Source organism: Ranitomeya variabilis, chromosome 5 (assembly GCF_051348905.1).
Source record: "Ranitomeya variabilis isolate aRanVar5 chromosome 5, aRanVar5.hap1, whole genome shotgun sequence".
Lineage (NCBI taxonomy): Eukaryota > Metazoa > Chordata > Amphibia > Anura > Dendrobatidae > Ranitomeya > Ranitomeya variabilis.
The window spans coordinates 345,066,266-345,087,187 of NC_135236.1; the positions used below are offsets into that span (position 1 = coordinate 345,066,266).

At 41.7% G+C, this 20,922-nt stretch overlaps 1 protein-coding gene across 1 annotated transcript in view; it reads left to right on the top strand.

Annotated features, from left to right (window-relative positions):
• The window catches only part of CPNE8 (copine 8), a 453,180-nt gene that overhangs the window by 385,943 nt on the left and 46,315 nt on the right, over positions 1 to 20,922 (top strand). The window contains exon 14 of the mRNA XM_077264830.1: positions 15,250 to 15,296. Within this exon, the coding sequence (XP_077120945.1) occupies positions 15,250 to 15,296 (47 nt within the window). The remainder of the gene's footprint in view (positions 1 to 15,249; positions 15,297 to 20,922) is intronic.

A 20,922-nucleotide genomic window follows, 5' to 3' on the forward strand; every position in this document is an offset into this window, starting at 1 on the left:
ATGCTTTGTGTCTGCTGATCAGGATGATTGGGTGGCTTTTTTGCCGTTGGCCGAGTTTGCCCTTAATAATCGGTCTAGTTCGGCTACGTTGGTTTCGCCTTTTGTAATTTTGGTTTTCATCCTCGTTTTTCTTCGGGGCAGGTTGAGCCTTCTGATTGTCCTGGTGTGGATTCTGTGATGGACAGGTTGCACTAGATTTGGACTCATGTGGTAGACAATTTGACGTTGTCTCAGGAAAAGGCTCAACTTTTTGCTAACCGCCGTCGGTGTGTTAGTCCCCGGCTTCGGGTGGGGGATTTAGTCTGGTTATCTTCTCGTCATGTTCCTATGAAGGTTTCTTCCCCTAAGTTCAAGCCTCGGTTTATTGGTCCTTATAAGATTTCTGAGATTATCAATCCGGTATCTTTTCGTTTGGCCCTTCCAGCCTCTTTTGCCATCCATAATGTTTTCCATAGATCTTTGTTGCGGAGATATGTGGTGCCCGTTCCCTCTGTTGACCCTCCTGCCCCGGTGTTGGTTGAGGGGGAGTTGGAATGTGAGGTTGAGAAAATTTTGGATTCTCGTTTTTCGAGGCGGAGGCTTCAGTATCTTGTCAAGTGGAAGGGTTATGTCCAGGAGGATAATTCTTGGGTTGTTGCCTCCGATGTTCATGCTGCCGATTTGGTTCGTGCTTTTCACTTGGCTCGTCCTGATCCGCCTGGGGGCTCTGGTGAGGGTTCGGTGACCCCTCCTCAAGGGGGGGGTACTGTTGTGAATTCCGCTCTTGGGCTCCCTCCGGTGGTTGTAAGTGGCACTTTTGTGAGTTCTGCTCTTGGGCTCCCTCCGGTGGTTTTAAGTGGAACGGCTGCTCCTTGGATTTAGCAGTCAGCAGCTGCTTCCACTGATCGTCTATTCTGGCTCGGCTATTTAAGCCTGGCTCTATCCTTCAGCCAGTGCCAGTTGTCAATGGTTCCTGGTTGGATTCACATCTCTGCTTGAATTTCCCTGATGTTCTGACCAGTTCAGCAAAGATAAGTCCTTGCTTTGTTCTTTTGCTGTCCACATTTTGTGGACTTTATCGTTCTGCAATTTCTATGTTTTTTCTTGTCCAGCTTGTCAGTATGGATTTATTCAGTTAAGCTGGAAGCTCTGGGAAGCAGATTTACCCTCCACACCTTTAGTCAGGTGTGGAGATTTTTGTAAACTCTGTGGTGGATTTATCTAGTTTTTTAATACTGACCGCACAGTATTCTGTCCTATTCTATCTATCTAGCTAGAGTGGCCTCCTTTGCTTCATCCTGGTTTCATTCTGCGTATATATTTGTGGGGGCTGTCTATCCTTTGGGGATTTTCTCTGAGGCAAGATAGCTTTCCTGTTTCTATCTTTAGGGGTAGTCAGTCCTCCAGCTGTGACGAGATGTCTAGGGAGTGACAGGAACATCCCACGGCTACTTCTAGTGTTGTGTTAAGCTCAGGAACTGCAGTCAGTACAGGTACCACCTCCTCCAGAGCTCGTCCCATGTTGCTCCTAAACCACCAGTTCATAACACCATATACCACTTCCGCAGTCCCCTTCTTCTGTTACCCATAATAGAAGTTCCATTTGACTGGATTGTCATTTACCTGGTCGGGCTCTTAGTTAAGACCGCTAGGGGTCAATACATCCTGGTGATAATGGACTACAGTATGCGGTTCCCCAAGGCGGTACCATTGAGAAACTCCTCCGCCCAGAGTATAGCACAAGAGCTAGTCCATATTTTCTCCCGGACAGGCGTATCAAAGGATATCCTGACAGACCAAGGGACCCTGTTCATGTCCAAGGTAATGAGGGAGTTGTGCAAGGCTCTCTAGATTACCCAACATAGGATGTTGGTGTATCATCCACAGACAGACGGCCTGGTGGAGAGGTTCAAACCATGAGACTCACCTAGGTTTTAGAGGAGGAGAAAAAAATTAATAAAAAGTGAGGTCATGATGCACTGTTATGGTGAGGGTATCTAGTGCTTATACTGTTATAGGGGTAATGTCCCCCAATTCTGTACTAATGTCCCCTATCCTGGTATATATATGTCTCCATCCTGGTATATATGATCCCTTCCTGGTATCCAAGGTCACTATCCCCCTGCTGGTATTGATGGCCACCATTCCCATACTGGTATCCATGGCGACTATCACTATCCCCATCCTGGTGTCCATGGCCACCATCCCCATCCTGGTATCCATGGCCACCATACCCATCCTGGTTTACCTGGCCCTCATCCCCATTCTTATATGCATGGCCACCATCCCCATCCTGGTATCCATGGCCGCCATCCCCATTCTGTTATCCATGGTCACATCCCCATCGTGGCATGCATGGCCATCATTCCCATCCGGGAATCCATGGCCACGATCCCCATCCTGGTACACATGGCCACATCCCTATTCTGGTATGCATGGACCCCATTCCCATCCTGGTATCAATGGCAACCATCCCTATCCTGGTATCCATGACCACCATCCCCATCCTGGTATCAATGGCCACAATCCCCATCCTGGTAAACATGGCCATCATCCCCATCCTGGTAAACATGAGCCCCATCATGGTGCACACATACAGAAAAAAAAAATATTCTCACCTTTCTTCATTTCCCTCGCAGCGCTGCATCCTGTGATTATGACAGCAGCTGATTTCAGCATGTAAAAGCGCATGACGTTACTGCCATGCGCTCTCACATGCCAAGATTAGCTGCTGGAATATTCACTGCTCCCCACTCCCCGAAACTATGTGCATGGGGAGCAGTGAATATTCATTCTGTTTAATAGTGGGCACACTGTTATCCGCAGCCACCAGCTTCCTGCAGCTGTAGGGCGATCATGTGTGCCTGCTATTAAAGAGAATGAATATTCAATATTCATAGGCGTGGAGAGCAGTGAATATTCATTCTCTTTAATAGCAGGCACATGTCATCGCCCAGCAGCTGAAGGAGCCAGCAGCAATCAGTATCCGTGCTATTAAAGAAAATTAATATTCCCTGCTCCCCATGCCCATAGTTGCTCCCACCTCTCGGCCTGGGCTTCAATGCATAGAGGTGGAAGGGACTATGGACGTGGGCAGCAGTGAGTATAAATTTTCTTTAGCAGCGGGCACAGTGTTAGCTGCAGTCGCCGGCTCCTGCTTCCTGTGACCCACTGCTCCGACGCTGCGCCCCACATCCACAGCCAGAGTATAAGATAAAATAAGTATAATATAAAATAAATATAAGATAAGGTACATCCAGACTATAAGTCGGACCCCAAAATTTTGGAGGTGAAAAAGTGCGTCTTATAGTCCGATCTATACAGTATATATAATGTTTGTGTGTGTGTGTATATATATATATATATATATATATATATATATATCATTTTCCGGATGTGCGCATCATCACCTGGAGGCAGAGAGGAGACCGCCGGCCTTACACGAACTGCCTCTGGCAGGAGCTCCATTTGCCAAGTTAGTGCCTCCTGCTACTCTGCTAACATCTTATTCGTCTCTTGCTGTGCTGCTCGCTGCTGTTGACTGCTGAGCTAATGTTGCTGCTGTACTTTGACAAGATGTTTCACAAGCTCCTCCATGCTTGTTCCTGGAACTATGCCCACATTCAAAACACCACGTGTGAGGGGTTAACACGTTTAGCTGCCTCTTCAGGTAGACACAGGAACACTTTGATGGTGAAACACCTGCTGGTTTATTAACATCAGCATACACCAAGGCATGGTTCAGAAAAAAAAAACAGCCTTCCTGGCTTAGCGGAAAACAAAACAAATAAAGTTTCACAGAGTCCTTTCTCTGCATTTTTCAACCTGCAGTTAACCCACACAGTTCCTTAGATCCTCTGGGAGCTGTCTGGGAGTTTCTGCTCTCCCAAGACATGACACCTAGTGACTCTAATGGCCAGGTATTTATCACCCCATGTGATGATCACATGACCTTGACATCACACAGGTCCTATCAGGACCCTGCAGGTGGAGATATGGTGGACCCCCGCCCACCCACTCTATGGAGGTCCACTAAAACCAGCCCAAACATAGGTTCCTAATAACCCTCTCAGCACTTAGCATTGCCGGAGGCAAAAACAGTCTGGTCTTACATCACTGTCCACCGTATGCGCAGTGACACATATATCCCTTCACATACTGTGCCAGTGACTCTGTCACAAAATATATACAGCTGTGGCAAAAATTAAGACAACACCACATCAAAACCTTGTCATAGGCAGCCCAATCACCAGATCTGAACCCCATTGAAAACCTCTGGAATGTAATCAAGAGAATGATGGATAGTCACAAGTCATCAAACAAAGAAGAACTGATTTTATTTTTGCGCCAGAAGCAGTGGGAAAGACTGGTGGAAAGCATGCCAAGATGCATGAAAGCTATGACTAAAAATCATGATTATTCCACAGAATATTGATTTTTGAACCACCTATGCCAAAACATGGTATCCATCCACAGACAGCTGTTTCGGGGTATTTGCCCCTCATCAGTGTGGAGTAGCAAACTGGCTATTAGAAGCAGTGCCTAGTGAAAAGACTATAAACATAAGGATGAATGACCTCGGGGAGATCTCCGCGGTGTTGGATGTTTTGATCTCCCCGAGGTCATTCATCCTTATGTTTATAGTCTTTTCACTAGGCACTGCTCCTAATAGCCAGTTTCCTACTCCACACTGATGAGGGGCAAATACCCCGAAACAGCTGTCTGTGGATGGATACCATGTTTTGGCATAGGTGGTTTTCCTTTATTGGATGCTGTCCTTCCCGTGGTTGTTCCTTCCCGGTGAAAGACCTGTCTATTCATTGTTTGCGTTGAGAAACACGTGATGGTGTCTCCGTGGCTTTTCTACATGCATTTTCATATTTCCCTTAAAGGATGGGGGCAGTGTTCTGGATCACTGCTTTGAGAAACACGTGATGGTGTCTCCGCGGTGTTGGATGTTTTGATCTCCCCGAGGTCATTCATCCTTGTGTTTATAGTCTTTTCACTAGGCACTGCTCCTAATAGCCAGTTTCCTACTCCACACTGATGAGGGGCAAATACCCTGAAACAGCTGTCTGTGGATGGATACCATGTTTTGGCATAGGTGGTTTTCCTTTATTGGATGCTGCCCTTCCCGTGGTTGTTCCTTCCCGGTGAAAGACCTGGCTATTCATTGCTTGCGTTGAGAAACACGTGATGGTGTCTCCGCGGCTTTTTTACATGCATTTGCATATTTCCCTTAAAGGATGGGGGCAGTGTTCTGGATCACTGCATTGAGAAACACGTGATGGTGTCTCCGCGGTGTTGGATGTTTTGATCTCCCCGAGGTCATTCATCCTTATGTTTATACTCCATTTTGCAATGCCATACCCTATGGACAGCGCTTGATTGGAGCCAATTTCATCCTACAACAGGACAATGACCCAAAGCACACCTCCAAATTATGCAAGAACTATTTAGGGAAGAAGCAGGCAGCTGGTATTTTATGTGTAATGGAATGGCCAGTGCAGTCACCAGATCTCAACCCCATTGAGCTGTTGTGGGAGCAGATTGACCGTATGGTGCTCAAAAAGTGCCCATCAAGCCAAACCAACTTGTGGGAGGGTCTTCTGGAAGCATGGGGTGAAATTTCTCCAGATTACCTCAGCAAATTAACTGCTAGAATGCCAAAGGTCTGCAATGCTCTAATTGCTGCAAAGGGAACATTCTTTGACGAAAGCAAAGTTTGAAGGAGAAAATTATTATTTCAAATAAAAATCTTTTTTTCGAATTTTGTCAATGTCTGGACTAGATTTTAAATTAATTTGGCAACTCATTTGATTAATAAAAGTATGAGTTTTCATGGAAAACACAAAATTGTCTGGGTGACCCCAAAATTTTGAACGGTAGTGTGTATATATATATATATATATATATATATATATATATATATATATATATATATATATATATATATACACTCACCGGCCACTTTATTAGGTACACCATGCTAGTAACGGGTTGGACCCCCTTTTGCCTTCAGAACTGCCTCAATTCTTCGTGGCATAGATTCAACAAGGTGCTGGAAGCATTCCTCAGAGATTTTGGTCCATATTGACATGATGGCATCACACAGTTGCCGCAGATTTGTCGGCTGCACATCCCAAAGATGCTCCATACAAGGCAGGATGGATCCATGCTTTCATGTTGTTTACGCCAAATTCTGACCCTACCATCCGAATGTCGCAGCAGAAATCGAGACTCATCAGACCAAGCAACGTTTTTCCAATCTTCTAGTGTCCAATTTCGATGAGCTTGTACAAATTGTAGCCTCAGTTTCCTGTTCTTAGCTGAAAGGAGTGGTACCCGGTGTGGTCTTCTGCTGCTGTAGCCCATCTGCCTCAAAGTTTGACGCACTGTGCGTTCAGAGATGCTCTTAGGCCTACCTTGGTTGTAACGGGTGGCGATTTGAGTCACTGTTGCCTTTCTATCAGCTCGAACCAGTCTGCCCATTCTCCTCTGACCTCTGGCATCAACAAGGCATTTCCGCCCACAGAACTGCCACTCACTGGATTTTTTTTCTTTTTCGGACCATTCTCTGTAAACCCTAGAGATGGTTGTGCGTGAAAATCCCAGTAGATCAGCAGTTTCTGAAATACTCAGACCAGCCCTTCTGGCACCAACAACCATGCCACGTTCAAAGGCACTCAAATCACCTTTCTTCCCCATACTGATGCTCGGTTTGAACTGCAGGAGATTGTCTTGACCATGTCTACATGCCTAAATGCTCTGAGTTGCCGCCATGTGATTGGCTGATTAGAAATTAAGTGTTAACAAGAAGTTGGACAGGTGTACCTAATAAAGTGGCCGGTGAGTGTATATGTATATATATATATATATATATATATATATATATATATATATATATATATATATATATATTTATAGCCATAATAGGTCAGCAAAGATAAGTCAACAAAGATTTAATTCTCTAGTTTTCCACAGTAGACTGAAGTCCATTTATTGCTTCATTTAACTTGAATCTTTGCAGCTTCAAATGATTCAATTTACTGTCTGTAATTGCTAAAAAGATAAGAATTAAGAATCAATCAGTATTCACTCTGAAGTACAATGTGTTCTTGTATGTGTAAACTAGGATTTATAAAGCAATATTGGCTAAGATAAACATTTATTTTTTCCAAAAAATATTTGTATCTGTTTTGATGTAAAATAGCCAAAATAAACTGCTCTGGTATATTTGTATTCTTCCTGTAACATGTTTAGTGGGCTATACCAGTAATTCATTTTGAATCATCAACTTTGTGATTAGCCTATTAATATACTAATCATTTTGACACACTCACTGAAGTGTATCAGATTATTTTTAGAAAAGATTATCATCTGAAAAACAATGCCAAATGGCAGTCACGTAGATTTTTCTGCTTATATACACATTATTCTACAACATGCTCTAGTTTTTTTTTTAACTGGAGATGAGCAGATCTGATGAGAATCAAATTTGCCAAATTGCGCATATTTTACGAGGGAATTTGATTTGCAGAAAATGTCTTCTCTGTTAATTGAGTTGTTCATATTATGCTTTAGTGTCTGGAGGGACCGCAAAACATAAGAACGTAAAAAGAAAAACACAACTAATACCTCACTCATTGCTGCGGGTCCTACAGAACTATATGGGTTCAAACAACATTTGCCTAATGTGTATGACTATCTTAATATGCAGTAAATAAGTAACAATATTAAGTCTCTGCCATTTTAATTCATAGCTACATTTTTGCGAGTAGTTTCTGATTCAATGTGAAGGAAAGTCCACGGAGGATAATGAAAAATCTGTTTTATGAATTTGTGTTGTGGGTCCAGTAAAATCCTTAGATCCCCTTCAGTGTTCTTTACCTAATAACAAATCTTATTTAAAAAAAACGAAAAAAAAATATTTCTCCTTCTTAATGAAAATAGATTTATTAGCCGAATCACTCTTAATTAGTTAATGTGTTCTGTCATAAAAAAATGGTTGTTAACATATTGATTACGGTACACGTTATTGAAGCCTGTCCAGTACATGCACTTTATGTGGATTGTTTGCCAATAGAAATGGTTATGTTCTGACTTCTGGTCATAAAAATAGCTCGGTAGATTATAGTTTCCAAGCAACATCTTCGTCTCCACACTTGTTGAAAACACTTTATGCTTTTAGCAGGATTTGTACATGATCAGGCTTTGCAAATGCTTTTTGACCTTCACAGATACCACATCAGGTTATAATGACAATAGGCAAATGGGTACTATATTGTGTCTGTTGTACATAATACAGTGTAAGCTTAGCTCACATTTTATCGAGCAAAGATTCTTGCAAAGAATATATACATATTCTTTTGCATTTACACAATTCTTTTGTAGTTGCATTTGCACAATTGTATTGTAAAAATTCATAGTGCACCTAAACTGGGTCCTTAATTGGGATCTGTTACAGGTTTTCAAAATACTAGTTATTGAATAGAAATTGTATTCCTAGTAAGGTTGGAATGTTTACTTTGAAAATCCACATTAGAGGACTGTATAATCCTCCTTTTAAACTGGCCATTTTAGCTCAGTTTGAACTTTTAAAAGGCTCATTTTAAAACTAGTGAAAGTTTTGAAATTTTGACATGGATTATTAAGCCCTTCAACATATTGGGTTTTTCCATTTTTGAGTTTCCAAAGCCATAACATTTTTATTTTTATGTCAGTATGGCCATGTGAGGGCTTGTTTTTTTGCAGGATGAGTTGTACTTTTGAACGACACCATTGGTTTTGCCATATAGTGTACTGGAAAACAGAAAAAAAATAAGTGTTGTGAAATTGCAAAAAAGTGTGTGCATTTTAATGCCATGTTGTGGCGACCAAAAAGAGAAATTCTGGCATTTTGACTTTTTTTTTTGTCACGACATTTATCAATCGGATTCATTCTTTTTATATATTGATAGATCGGGTGATTCTGAACGTGGCGATACCAAATATGTGTATGTTTTTTTCTCTTTATTGTTTTATTTTGAATGGGGCGAATGAGGAGTGATTTGAACTTTTATTTACCGTATTTTACGCTTTGTAAGACGCACTTTATTTCCCCCAAATTTGGGGGGGAAATGTGGGTGCGTCTAACAAAGCGGATATACCGCTTACCATTACAGGCTGGGATGAGGGGGTGTCCGCCGCCGCTGTCGCCCGCCGCCGCTGCCGGGGTTGTCCGCTGCTGCCCCGGTTGATGCTGGAGGCTCCGGTGCTGCGGGGGGCTCTGGCGACATTTTGTGAAAGACCAGAGCCCCCCGGCAGTTCGTCCATGCGTTCCAGTATGACTAACTCCGGGAAAATGGCCGCCGGAATCTCGGGAGATGAGATTTCAGCGCTGAGATCTCATCTCTCGAGATTCCGGCGGCCATTTTCCCGGAGTTAGTTCCAGTATGACTGACTCCGGGAAAATGGCCGCCGGAATCTCGGGAGATGAGATTTCAGCACTGAGATCTCATCTCTCGAGATTACGGCGGCCATTTTCCCGGAGTTAGTCATACAGGAACGTATGTGAAAGTAACCGTAGGCACTACTATACGTTTGTGGTGCTCAAGTAGGTGCCCAAACTGTACAGAGTTATAGATGGCACACACGTGGTCAGATGCAAGTGAATTTAATATAAAGAGAGTACATACAGTATGACGTTTCGGTCATAGATTAGACCTTCATCAATGTACTTCTCATAGAGTATTTCATGGTTTAATTGGGTCAACAGGGGAATAATCCCACTATAAGCCATGGTCAGTTCAAGGGATATATCTTGAGTGCAGCGATTGTGGGACGCGGTATCCACCGCTCGTCCTGTGTGTCATACACACAGGACGAGCGGTGGATACCGCGTCCCACAATCGCTGCACTCAAGATATATCCCTTGAACTGACCCTGGAGGTACATTGATGAAGGTCTAATCTATGACCGAAACGTCATACTGTATGTACTCTCTTTATATTAAATTCACTTGCATCTGACCACGTGTGTGCCAAGTTTATCTATACAGGAACGTATGGACGAACTGCTGGGGGCTCTGGTCTTTCACAAAATGTTGCCAGAGCCCCCCGCAGCACCGGAGACAGCCCTGGAGACAGCCCTGCAGCACTGGAGACAGCCCTGCAGCACCAGAGCCCCCTGCAGCACCAGAGCCCCCTGCGGCACCAGAGCCCCCTGCAGCACCCCTCATCCCAGCCTGCAGCACAGCAGCCCCCATGCAGCACCGAAGCCCTCCTGCACACCCCATCATCCCAGCCTGCAGCAATGCTCCACTCCTGCCTCCAGCAACGACCCTGGGACCCTGATCCACCGCAGCCACAACCCCTGGTAAGCAATAAGACGCATGGATTATAAGAAGCCCCCCCAATTTATTAAAAAAAGTTTTTTCCTATTTTTCTCCTCAAAATTTGGGGTGCGTCTTATAATCCGGAGCGTCTTACAAAGTGAAAAATACGGTATTTATTTTTTACTTGCTGCAAAAGTCTCCATGGGAGACTAGAAACTGAAATCATCTGATCGCTTGTTCTATGCAGAGCAGGTCTTCACCCCTGCTCTATGTAGCTAAAATGCTCACTTGCTATGAGCGCAAACCCACAGGGGTCTGCTGCAGAGCCCAGGTTGTTATGCCAACCTGTCAGCGACACGGGCGCCGATGGGCCGGATTAGTGACATGCTTCCGGTGAGATTGACAGCAGATTGACAGCAGCATTTAACATGTTAAAAGCCACGGGTGGATCATGATTCCTCCCGTGGCTATTGGGGGCACATGTCAACTGTTCAAATCAGCTGACATGTGCCAAAAAAGTTGCAGGCTCACCGCCGAACCCCATAGCAAACAGGGAGAGGCCACCTTAGACATAACTATACGGGAAATGGGTTAAAGTAAGTTCATTAGCCTCATCATGTCAAAAAGATCTTAATTAATGTGGTGTGCTTTGTGAGAACTGGTGAAAGATACTCTTTTTAGAGAAACTGCCACAGTCACATGATAGTACCATCTGCAGTCTGGCTCATGGTATTTCAATGTTCTTCCCAAAACAATCTCTAATTTTCTGTTTTAATCAAGAATAACATAGCTTCTTTTATCTATCACCTAAAATCATCAGAATCTAATAGAAGACCATGTATAACCACAAGCTAAATATAACATATAGTTTTCCAATTTTTATTTTTTCATATATCAATCACGTTTGGGTACTTTGTGAAAACAAACTGCTGCTTAGTTCAGGCTGGATTCAAGCTTAGTGGCTACAATGCAGATTTTACCACTTTTTTTTGAATTCCAGAAAAAAAGTGCCTCAGCGTTATGGAAAATTGGGTTAACTTACACTAGATATATTGAGGCTTGATTAGTGCCAGGTTTTTAAAAATTCACTTTTCTGACATAAACAGTATACATTGCCACCATCAATGGAAGATGAAAATGTTATAATGCTATTTTAAATACTCGCTGCTGTGGCCTCAATTCTTTCACACTGTAGATAAGTTGTAACTGGTGAATCTTCTGAAAAGTAGTTAGCTTTCCATACCAGAAAAAAATCAAATGAGGTTTCAAAATTATCCAAACAAACATCTTAACAACCATACTTGTCAGTCATCCCAGATAACATAATTTCTCTTTAAAATTGTCCAAAAATATACCCATGGAAGAGTTACAAGGCAATAATTATTGCTAAGAGCATATTTTTCAAAAACAGCTTGATGAGACCAAAGTTTATATTATGGACTGATAAGTTGAATTTTTATAATTTGGGATCAGAGGGGTAAAGTTTCTCCCTGTGGAGTATGTCTAGTTGAGAGCGGGATATGTTTAAGGCATGCAATATTCACTTGGGAAATTAAATATATAAATAGAAACTTCACAGTGGGAGAGAGAAGGGTCTTCAGTGTCACCTGTTGGAATTAGTAATTCTAAAAGTCAATATTAACCCTTTAAAGCATGGCTACATGATATAAAGCCAAACCAAAACTTTTAATTGCAGATACAAATTTAGGAGGTTTTGCCCCTCATCAGTGCTAAGCAGAAGAACTGGTTGGCTGGGTGACATGCATTTGAAAGAGAATTTAATTTCCTAAGGGGCTTAGAAGTAGAGATAAGCAAATATGTTCGGAAAGCGATTGCCAAATCAAAATGTGCCATATTTGTAACATATTCATGCCAAATTTATGTATGATGATCGTTTCTGAACATATTTGCTCATCTGTACTCCCATTGACTCCAATGGTGTTTGGCTATGTTCTGCAAATATTGCAAATACGGAAATCCTAATCTGATCTGAATATTGAAATATTCACTCATTTATACTTAGAAGTCTTATGCCAATTCGGTACTCTCTACACAGATAAGCTATACTTCTTAAATGGCTCTGTCAAATGCCTTTCACTATGAAAACAGTTATAATGTCTAGGATAAAAATGATTCTAGAAGATGAGAATTCATACAGTGTTGCTTGAAAAGTGTGTGGACCCTTCAGAATGTTCCATATTTTCCATGAATTTGACCTAAAAGTCCATCAGATTTTAACAGAAATCCTAAAATAAGAAATGTAAGACACAAATGAACAACTCAAAAATATTACTTTGTCATTTTTTAAAACAAATTATCCATGAGTGGCAAAAGTATGTGAATTTGAAGATTAGCAGATAATTTCAATGTGAAATTAGAGTGTGTTGTATGCAATCAATGAGATGACCATCAAGTGTGAGCCGGCATCTGCACAACATATGTGTTTGGTAGCGTGTCATAGCAAGAACAAAGGGAATTTATGAGGACTTCAGAAGGGTTGTTAATGTTCTTCAGGCTGGAAATAATTACAAAACCACCTCTAATGAGTTTGGACTCTACAAATTCATACACTGATAGAATGTGTACAAATTTAGAAAATGTGAGACCATTATTTCCCATGTGAAAGTGGTCGACCAACAAAGATCACTCCAGGAACATGACGATTAATAGTCTCCAATGTCTTAAAGGAGTCCAAGCTAACCTAAGAAACTAAAGGCCTCCTTCACATTTATTAGTGTTGTTGTTCAAGAGTCCACCATCAGAAGGACACTGAACAACAGTGTAATGCATGGCAAGATTGCAAGGAGAAAACTACTGTTCTCCAAAATAAACATTGCTGTTAGTCTGCAGTTTTCTAGAGATCACCTGGACAAGCCGTAAGAAAATTGAAACAATCTTTTATAGATACATGAAGCCAAAATAGAGCTTCTTTGTTTGAATAAGAATCATTATTTTTGAAGAAACAAAATCTCTGCATTATAGCAAAAAAAAAACTTGTGTGTCTGTGAAACACATTCGTTTTCGCATCATGGTTTGCATCTGTTGGGCAGCAAATTTTGAAACAAAATGTCAGGACTTATCCATAAGCTGGACCTACAGAAAATGTGGGTCATGCAGCAAGACAGTGACCCAAAAACATATGTCAATCTGCAAAAGAATGGTAAAGAAGAATAAAATTCAACTTTTGGAATGGCCAGTTCAGACTACTGACCTTAATCCTATATAAAGCTTGTGAAAGGACCTGAAGCAGGTAGGTCAAGGGAAAATTTCTCTGACAAAACAATGTTGAAGCTGTTTAACAGAGTTGAAGCTAAAGTGAGGATTGCTCTAAAATTCCTCAAAGCAGATGTGCAGGACTAAGCAACATTTATCGAAAACGGTTATTGCTGCATATTGGCTCACATAAGAATAATAAGAATAATTTTATTTCTTGATCCTCAGAGGAAAAGTAAACCGCACCTCCTATAGGAGATAATCCACAACCACACAAAAAATCAGCTGGCTAGTTGCTTAAAATGCCATACGGAAATCCGGGTGCTCAAGCAGAAAAAACAGTGGCAGTCCATCTAAAGAAAAAATGCGAGGACTCACCATCCGTAAAAGTTCATTCCTTTGTTGCGACATAAAAGTCAGATGGCAGGATAACAGGGAGAACGTGTGCTACAGACGGACGCGGGCCGTTTCGCACACCTGCGCTTCCACGGGTCCTAATTGCTGTAAGAGAGTGGGAGGACCTAATAACAGGAACAGTGCAAAGGTAACCTCCCACTCCAACAACAATTGCAGTATAAACAAACACCTATTCATCAGAATCGTTTACAGGTCCTGGTTTCTACTTCACAGCTCTTCTTGGAGCCAGGGGCAAAGGCAGTGACACATGTAGCAGCTTCTTTCCCTGCTCTCTTGCTACTGACAGTGCAGGAGTTGTGAAGAGTCTGTCATCTGGGCAATAAAAATGAAAAAAGCATTTACAGAATGGGAGGCATAGGGCTAAGCAACAGCACATGTGAAAAAGACTTGGGTATACTAATAGATCATAAACTGAACATGAGTCAACAGTGTGATGCAGCAGCAAGAAAGGCAAATGCAATTCTGGGATGTATTAACTGAAGCATACAGTCTAGATCATGCAAAGTCATTATTGCCCTCTACTCTTTGGTCAGACCTCACCTGGAATACTGTGTCCAGTTTTGGGCACCACATTTTAAAAAAGACATCAACAAACTGGAGCAAATTCGGAGAAGAGCGACCAGAATGGTGACCGGTCTGCAAACCATGTCCTATGAGGAACAGTTACAGGATTTAGGAATGTTTAGCTTGCAAAAAAGAAGACTGAGAGGAGACGTAATAGCTGTCTACAAATATGTCAAGGGCTGTCACATTGTAGAAGGATCATCTTTATTCTCATTTGTACAAGGAAAGACTAGAAGTAATGGGATGAAACTGAATGGGAGGAGACACAGATTAGATATTAGAAAAAAACTTTTTGATAGTTAGGTTGATCAATGAGTGGAACAGGCTGCCACGAGAGGTGGTGAGTTCTCCTTCCATGGAAGTCTTCAAACAGGCTGGACAAACATCTGTCTGGGATGATTTAGTGAATCCTGCTTTGAGCAGGTGGTTGGACCAGATGACCCAGGAGGTCCCTTCCAGCTCTGTCATTCTGTGATTCTACTGTACTGTGCTATGCAGAGGTCGACAACACAGTTTCCCAGTCCAGGGAGCAGATTCCTGGGCTGTGAATGTCTTCTTTTAGCCCTATAACTTGTTGCTATCATTTTTTTAAACAATACAGAAAACCTCTTTAACTTTCTAAATATTCATTATTTTAACATGCTTAACAATTATGGGTTTAGTATAATTTAGGGATTTCAGTACTTTCTTACAGTGTTTACTATACTGTCTATAATCACAGTGATTTAAAAAAGTAATCAGTATGTTACTTTGTATTATAGGACCCAAATCAATTTCACTGTTGCCATAGACTTCACAGCATCAAATGGTAAGTCTGCAAATGTTTTATTTTTTATATTTGTCAATAATCATACATGTCAAAAATACAGTATCCAATTTGAACATAAATGTATGACTGCTATATAGTCTCAGGTTAGCAGCCTCGACTATTGAGTGAGATGAAATATAAAACCAAACTTTATTACCCTTTCCTTTTAAAATGCAATTGTTCAATACCATGATGTAAATTTCAGTTTGCTTCAGGCGCTTTATATTGCTGTGTGTGTCTGAATTTACTTGTAGAAACCATACTAAGGCCAGAGACACACTAGCATTTTTAAAATCTGTCCAATTTTGTTACTGAAAAGTCGGACAAATGTCATGCAAGTGTCATGCATTTTTCATGTGAGTACAATCCAATTTTTAACACCAAGCAACCCATTTACGTGTAAATGTGATCCGATTGCAATGCAATTTTTACATGCGCTTTTACATAGAGCAATTCTGTATGTAATTTAAACAGTTTTCTAAGAAAATGTTCTTCAAGATTGCTTTCTTTTGCTTTCTTGTCCCTTTTTCAGAGAATATAAATGATAACACCAAAACTTCATGGGTTAGTGGTTGAGTGAAGCTATTTATTGTCAAACTACAGTGTTTTCTCTTTTTAAATCATAACAACAATCCAAAACATCCAAATGACCCTGATCAAAAGTTCACCCCATTTCTTAATACTGTGTATTGCCCTCTCTATCATTAATGACAGCTTGAAGTCTTTTGTGGTAATTGTGGATGATGGAGGTTCTTTTTTTTCTCAGATGGTAAAGCTGCCCATTCTTCTTGGCAAAAAGCTGTACATTCTTGGGCTGTCTAGCATGAACTGCACGCTTGAGATCTCCCCAGAGTTACCCAATGATATTGAGGTCAGGAGACTGAGATGGCCACTCCAGAACCTTCACTTTGTTCTGCTGTAGCCAATGACAGGACAAATTATCCTTGTGTTTTGGATCGTTGTCATGTTGGAACGTCCAAGTACGTCCCATGCGCAGCTTCCGGGCTGATGAGTGCAAATTTGCCTCCAGTATTTGTTGATAACGAGCTGCATTCATCTTTCCTTCAACTTTGACCAAGTTTCCTGTGCCTTTGTAGCTCACACATCCCCCAAAAAATCAGTGATCCACCTCCATGCTTTACAGTAGGAATGGAGTTCCTATCATCATAGGCCTTATTGACCTCTCAGAGTCCAAATGTAATGTTTATGGTTGTGGCTAAAAAGTTCTTACTGAACTGCACGTGGTTGCTCAGCTCAGGGTCTCACAGTGAACTCTTTTCACCTCACTGACGTCATCACGAGCGTGAGAAAGTTCTTATGCTCGCGATGCCATCAAAAAGGTTGTGGAAGTTCATAGCCAATGAACCGAGTTCAACTCACTGACGTCAGCTGGAGCACTAACTAATAGAACTTTTCCAAATGCGCTTGCGGTGAAGTCAGTGAGGTGAAAGGAGTTCACCATGAGGCACTGAGCTGAACAAGGTCGTGCAGTTCAGTGTTTCTGCAGGATGGCAGGATGTATAGTTGCATCATGCAGCAATGCAGTCTGCCATCTAGATATATCTACCTAGATATTCAGAGAATGGAGGCAGCACTCCATTCAGAGTGAAAAAGACTTCTGTTTAATGGCCCTATCTCTCTAATGACTCCAATCTCTAAATATCTACTTAAGGTTTGGTGGTTACGTTGGGGACTTTGCACCCGAATTGTGATTGCTAGTGCTGCCTCTATTTTATCATATCTCTGCAAGACGCGTCATGGGACAAATGGATCATTATCTTCTCGGTGAACAAGTGATGAATATGGTTGTTTATTATTTTAATTTTGTTACAAGAGACATTGGCTTTATTGGATTGGGCATACTGCTGGGTGTGTGTGTGTTTTTTTTAATAGAATATCACTATGGGGTTAGTAATGGCGGGTCTGATAGGTGCCTCCCCATTACTAACCTCTGGACTTGATGTCACCTGACAATGCAAAGGTGACATCACCCCCCAACTATCACCCCACTTGCCACCGCACCAGGGCAAGTGGGAAGAGCAAGGCTAAGTGCCAGAATTGGTGCATCTTATGGATGTGCTTTTTCTGAGGCGACTGAGAGCTGATGTTTTTAGTCTTAGCTAGCACTGTCAGTCCAAAATATCAAGCTTTAGCTTTTGCCCTGTATATTGTTAAATTGAACCTGTCAGAAGTTTTGGTTGATATAATATGTGGCCACTGCCTTTTAGGGCTTATCAACAGCATTCTATAGTGCTGTAGATAAGCCCCCGGTCCGACCTGAAAGATATGAAAAATAAGTTTTATTATACTCACCCGGGGGGGTTAGTCCGGTCCGGCCCATGTCTGGTGCCTCCCATCTTCTTGCGATGCCATCTTCTTGCGTTGACGCCCTCCTGTTGCTTCATCGCTCCCCGGCATCGCGCTCCAGGGCAGAGTAAAGTACTGCAATGTGCAGGCACTGGGAAAGGTCAGAGAGGCAGATAAGTATGCCTGCACAGGAGCACGATGCCGGGGAGCAATGAAGCAACAGGAGGGCTGCATCACAAGAAGATTAGAGGTTCCGGACTCGGACCTGCGACACCTATCGGACTGGACCGCACCGGACCACAGCCCCCAGGTGAGTATAATAAAAGTTATTTTTCTTATCTTTCAGGTCGGATCGGGGCTTATCTGTAGTGCCTTTTGAAAGTATTTGGCTCCCTGGAACTTTTCAACCTTTTCCCACATATCATGCTTCAAACATAAAGATACCAAATGTAAATTTTTGGTGAAGAATCAACAACAAGTGGAACACAATGGTGAAGTTGAACAAAATTTATTGGTTATTTTAAATTTTTGTGGAAATTCAAAAACTGAAAAGTGGGGCGTGCAATATAATTCGACCCCTTTAACTTAATATTTTGTTGCGCCACCTTTTGCTGCAATTACAGCTGCAAGTCGATTGGGGTATGTCTCTATCAGTTTTGTACATCGAGAGACTGAAATTCTTGCCCAGTCTTCCTTGGCAAACAGCTCGAGCTCAGTGAGGTTTCATGGAGATCGTTTGTGAATAGCAGTTTTCAGCTCTTTCCACAGATTCTCGATTGGATTGAGGTCTGGACTTCGACTTGGCCATTCTATCACCTGGATATGTTTATTTGTGAACCATTCCATTGTAAATTTTGCTTTATGTTTGGGATCTTTGTCTTGTTGGAAAACAAATCTCCGTCCCAGTCTCAGGTCTTTTGCACACTCCAACAGGTTTTCTTCAGGAATGGTCCTGTTTTTGGCTCCATCCATCTTCCCATCAATTTTAACCATCTTCCCTGTCCCTGCTGAGGAAAAGCAGGCCCAAACTATGATGCTGCCACCACCATGTTTGACAGTGGGGATGGTGTGTTCAGGATGATGAGCTGTGTTGCCTTTACGCCAAACATAGCGTTTGGCATTGTTGCCAAAAAGTTTGATTTTGGTTTCATCTGACCAGAGCACCTTCTGTCACATGTTTGATGTGTCTCTCAGGTGGCTTGTTGCAAACTTTAAACAGCACTTTTTATGGATATCTTTGAGAAATGGCTTTCTTCTTGCCACTCTTCCATAAAGGCCAGATTTGTGCAGTGTACGACTGATTGTTGTCCTATGGACAGACTGTCCCACCTCAGTTGTAGATCTCTGCAGTTCATCCAGAGTGATCATGGGCCTCTTGGCTGTATCTCTCATCAGTCTTCTCCTTGTTTGAGATGAAAGTTTAGAGGGACGGCCGGGTCTTGGTAGATTTGCAGTGGTATGATACTCCTTCCATTTCAATATGATCGCTTGCACAGTGCTCCTTGGGATGTTTAAAGTTTTGGAAACCATTTTGTATCCAAATCCGGCTTTAAACTTCTCCACAACAGTATCACAGACCTGACTGTTGTGTTCCTTGGTCTTCATGATGCTGTCTGTGCTTCAAACAGAACCCTGAGACTATCACAGAGCATGTGCATTTATACAGAGACTTGATTACACACAGGTGGATTATATTTATCATCATTAGGCATTTAGGACAACATTGGATCATTCAGAGATCTACAATGAACTTCTGGAGTGAGTTTGCTGCACTGAAAGTAAAGGGGCTGAATAATATTGCAAGCCCCACTTTTCAGTTTTTGAATCTCCACAAAAATTTAAAATAACCAATAAATTTCGTTCAACTTCAAAATTGTGTTCCACTTGTTGTTTATTCTTTACCCAAAATTTACATTTGGTATCTTTATGTTTGAACTATAGTTACATAGTTACATAGTTATTAAGGTTGAAGGAAGACTTTAAGTCCATCTAGTTCAACCCATAGCCTAACTTAACATGCCCTAACATGTTGATCCAGAGGAAGGCAAAAAAAACCCATGTGGCAAAGAGTAAGCTCCACATTGGGGAAAAAAATTCCTTCCCGACTCCACATACGGCAATTAGACTAGTTCCCTGGATCAACTCCCTATCAAGGAATCTAGTGTATATACCCTGTAACATTATACTTTTCCAGAAAGGTATCCAGTCCCCTCTCAAATTTAAGTAATGAATCACTCATTACAACATCATACGGCATAGAGTTCCATAGTCTCACTGCTCTTACAGTAAAGAATCTGTGTCTGTTATTATGCTTAAACCTTCTTTCCTCCAGACGTAGAGGATGCCCCCTTGTCCCTGTCTCAGTTCTATGAATAGAAAGATCATCCGAAAGGTCTTTGTACTGTCCCCTCATATATTTATACATTAAAATAAGATCACCCCTTAGTCTTCGTTTTTCCAAACTAAATAGCCCCAAGTGTAATAACCTATCTTGGTATTGCAGACCCCCCAGTCCTCTAATAACCTTGGTCGCTCTTCTCTGCACCCGCTCTTGTTCAGCTATGTCTTTTTTATATACTGGAGACAAGAACTGTGCACAGTATTCTAAGTGTGGTCGAGCTAGTGACTTGTATAGAGGTATAATTATGTTCTCCTCATGAGCATCTATGCCTCTTTTAATACATGCCATTATTTTATTTGCCTTTGTAGCAGCTGCCTGACACTGGCCACTGAATATGAGTTTGTCATCCACCCATACACCCAGGTCTTCTTCATTGACGATTTTGCCCAGAGTTTTAGAATTAAGCACATAGTTATACATCTTATTACTTCTACCCAAGTGCATGACCTTACATTTATCCCCATTAAAGCTCATTTGCCATTTATCAGCCCAAGCTTCTAGTTTACATAAATCATCCTGTAATATAAAATTGTCCTCCCCTGTATTGATTACCCTGCAGAGTTTAGTGTCATCTGCAAATATTGAAATTCTATTCAGAATGCCCCCTACAAGGTCATTAATAAATATGTTAAAAATAAGAGGGCCCAATACTGACCCCTGTGGTATCCCACTGCTAACCGCGACCCAGTCCGAGTGTGCTCCATTAATAACCACCCTTTGTTTCCTATCCCTGAGCCAGCTCTCAACCCACTTACACATACTTTCCCCTATCCCCATTATTCTCATTTTATGTATCAACCTTTTGTGTGGCACCGTATCAAAAGCTTTTGAAAAGTCCATATACACTACATCTACTGGGTTCCCTTGGTCCAGTCCGGAACTTACCTCTTCATAGAAGCTGATCAAATTAGTCTGACA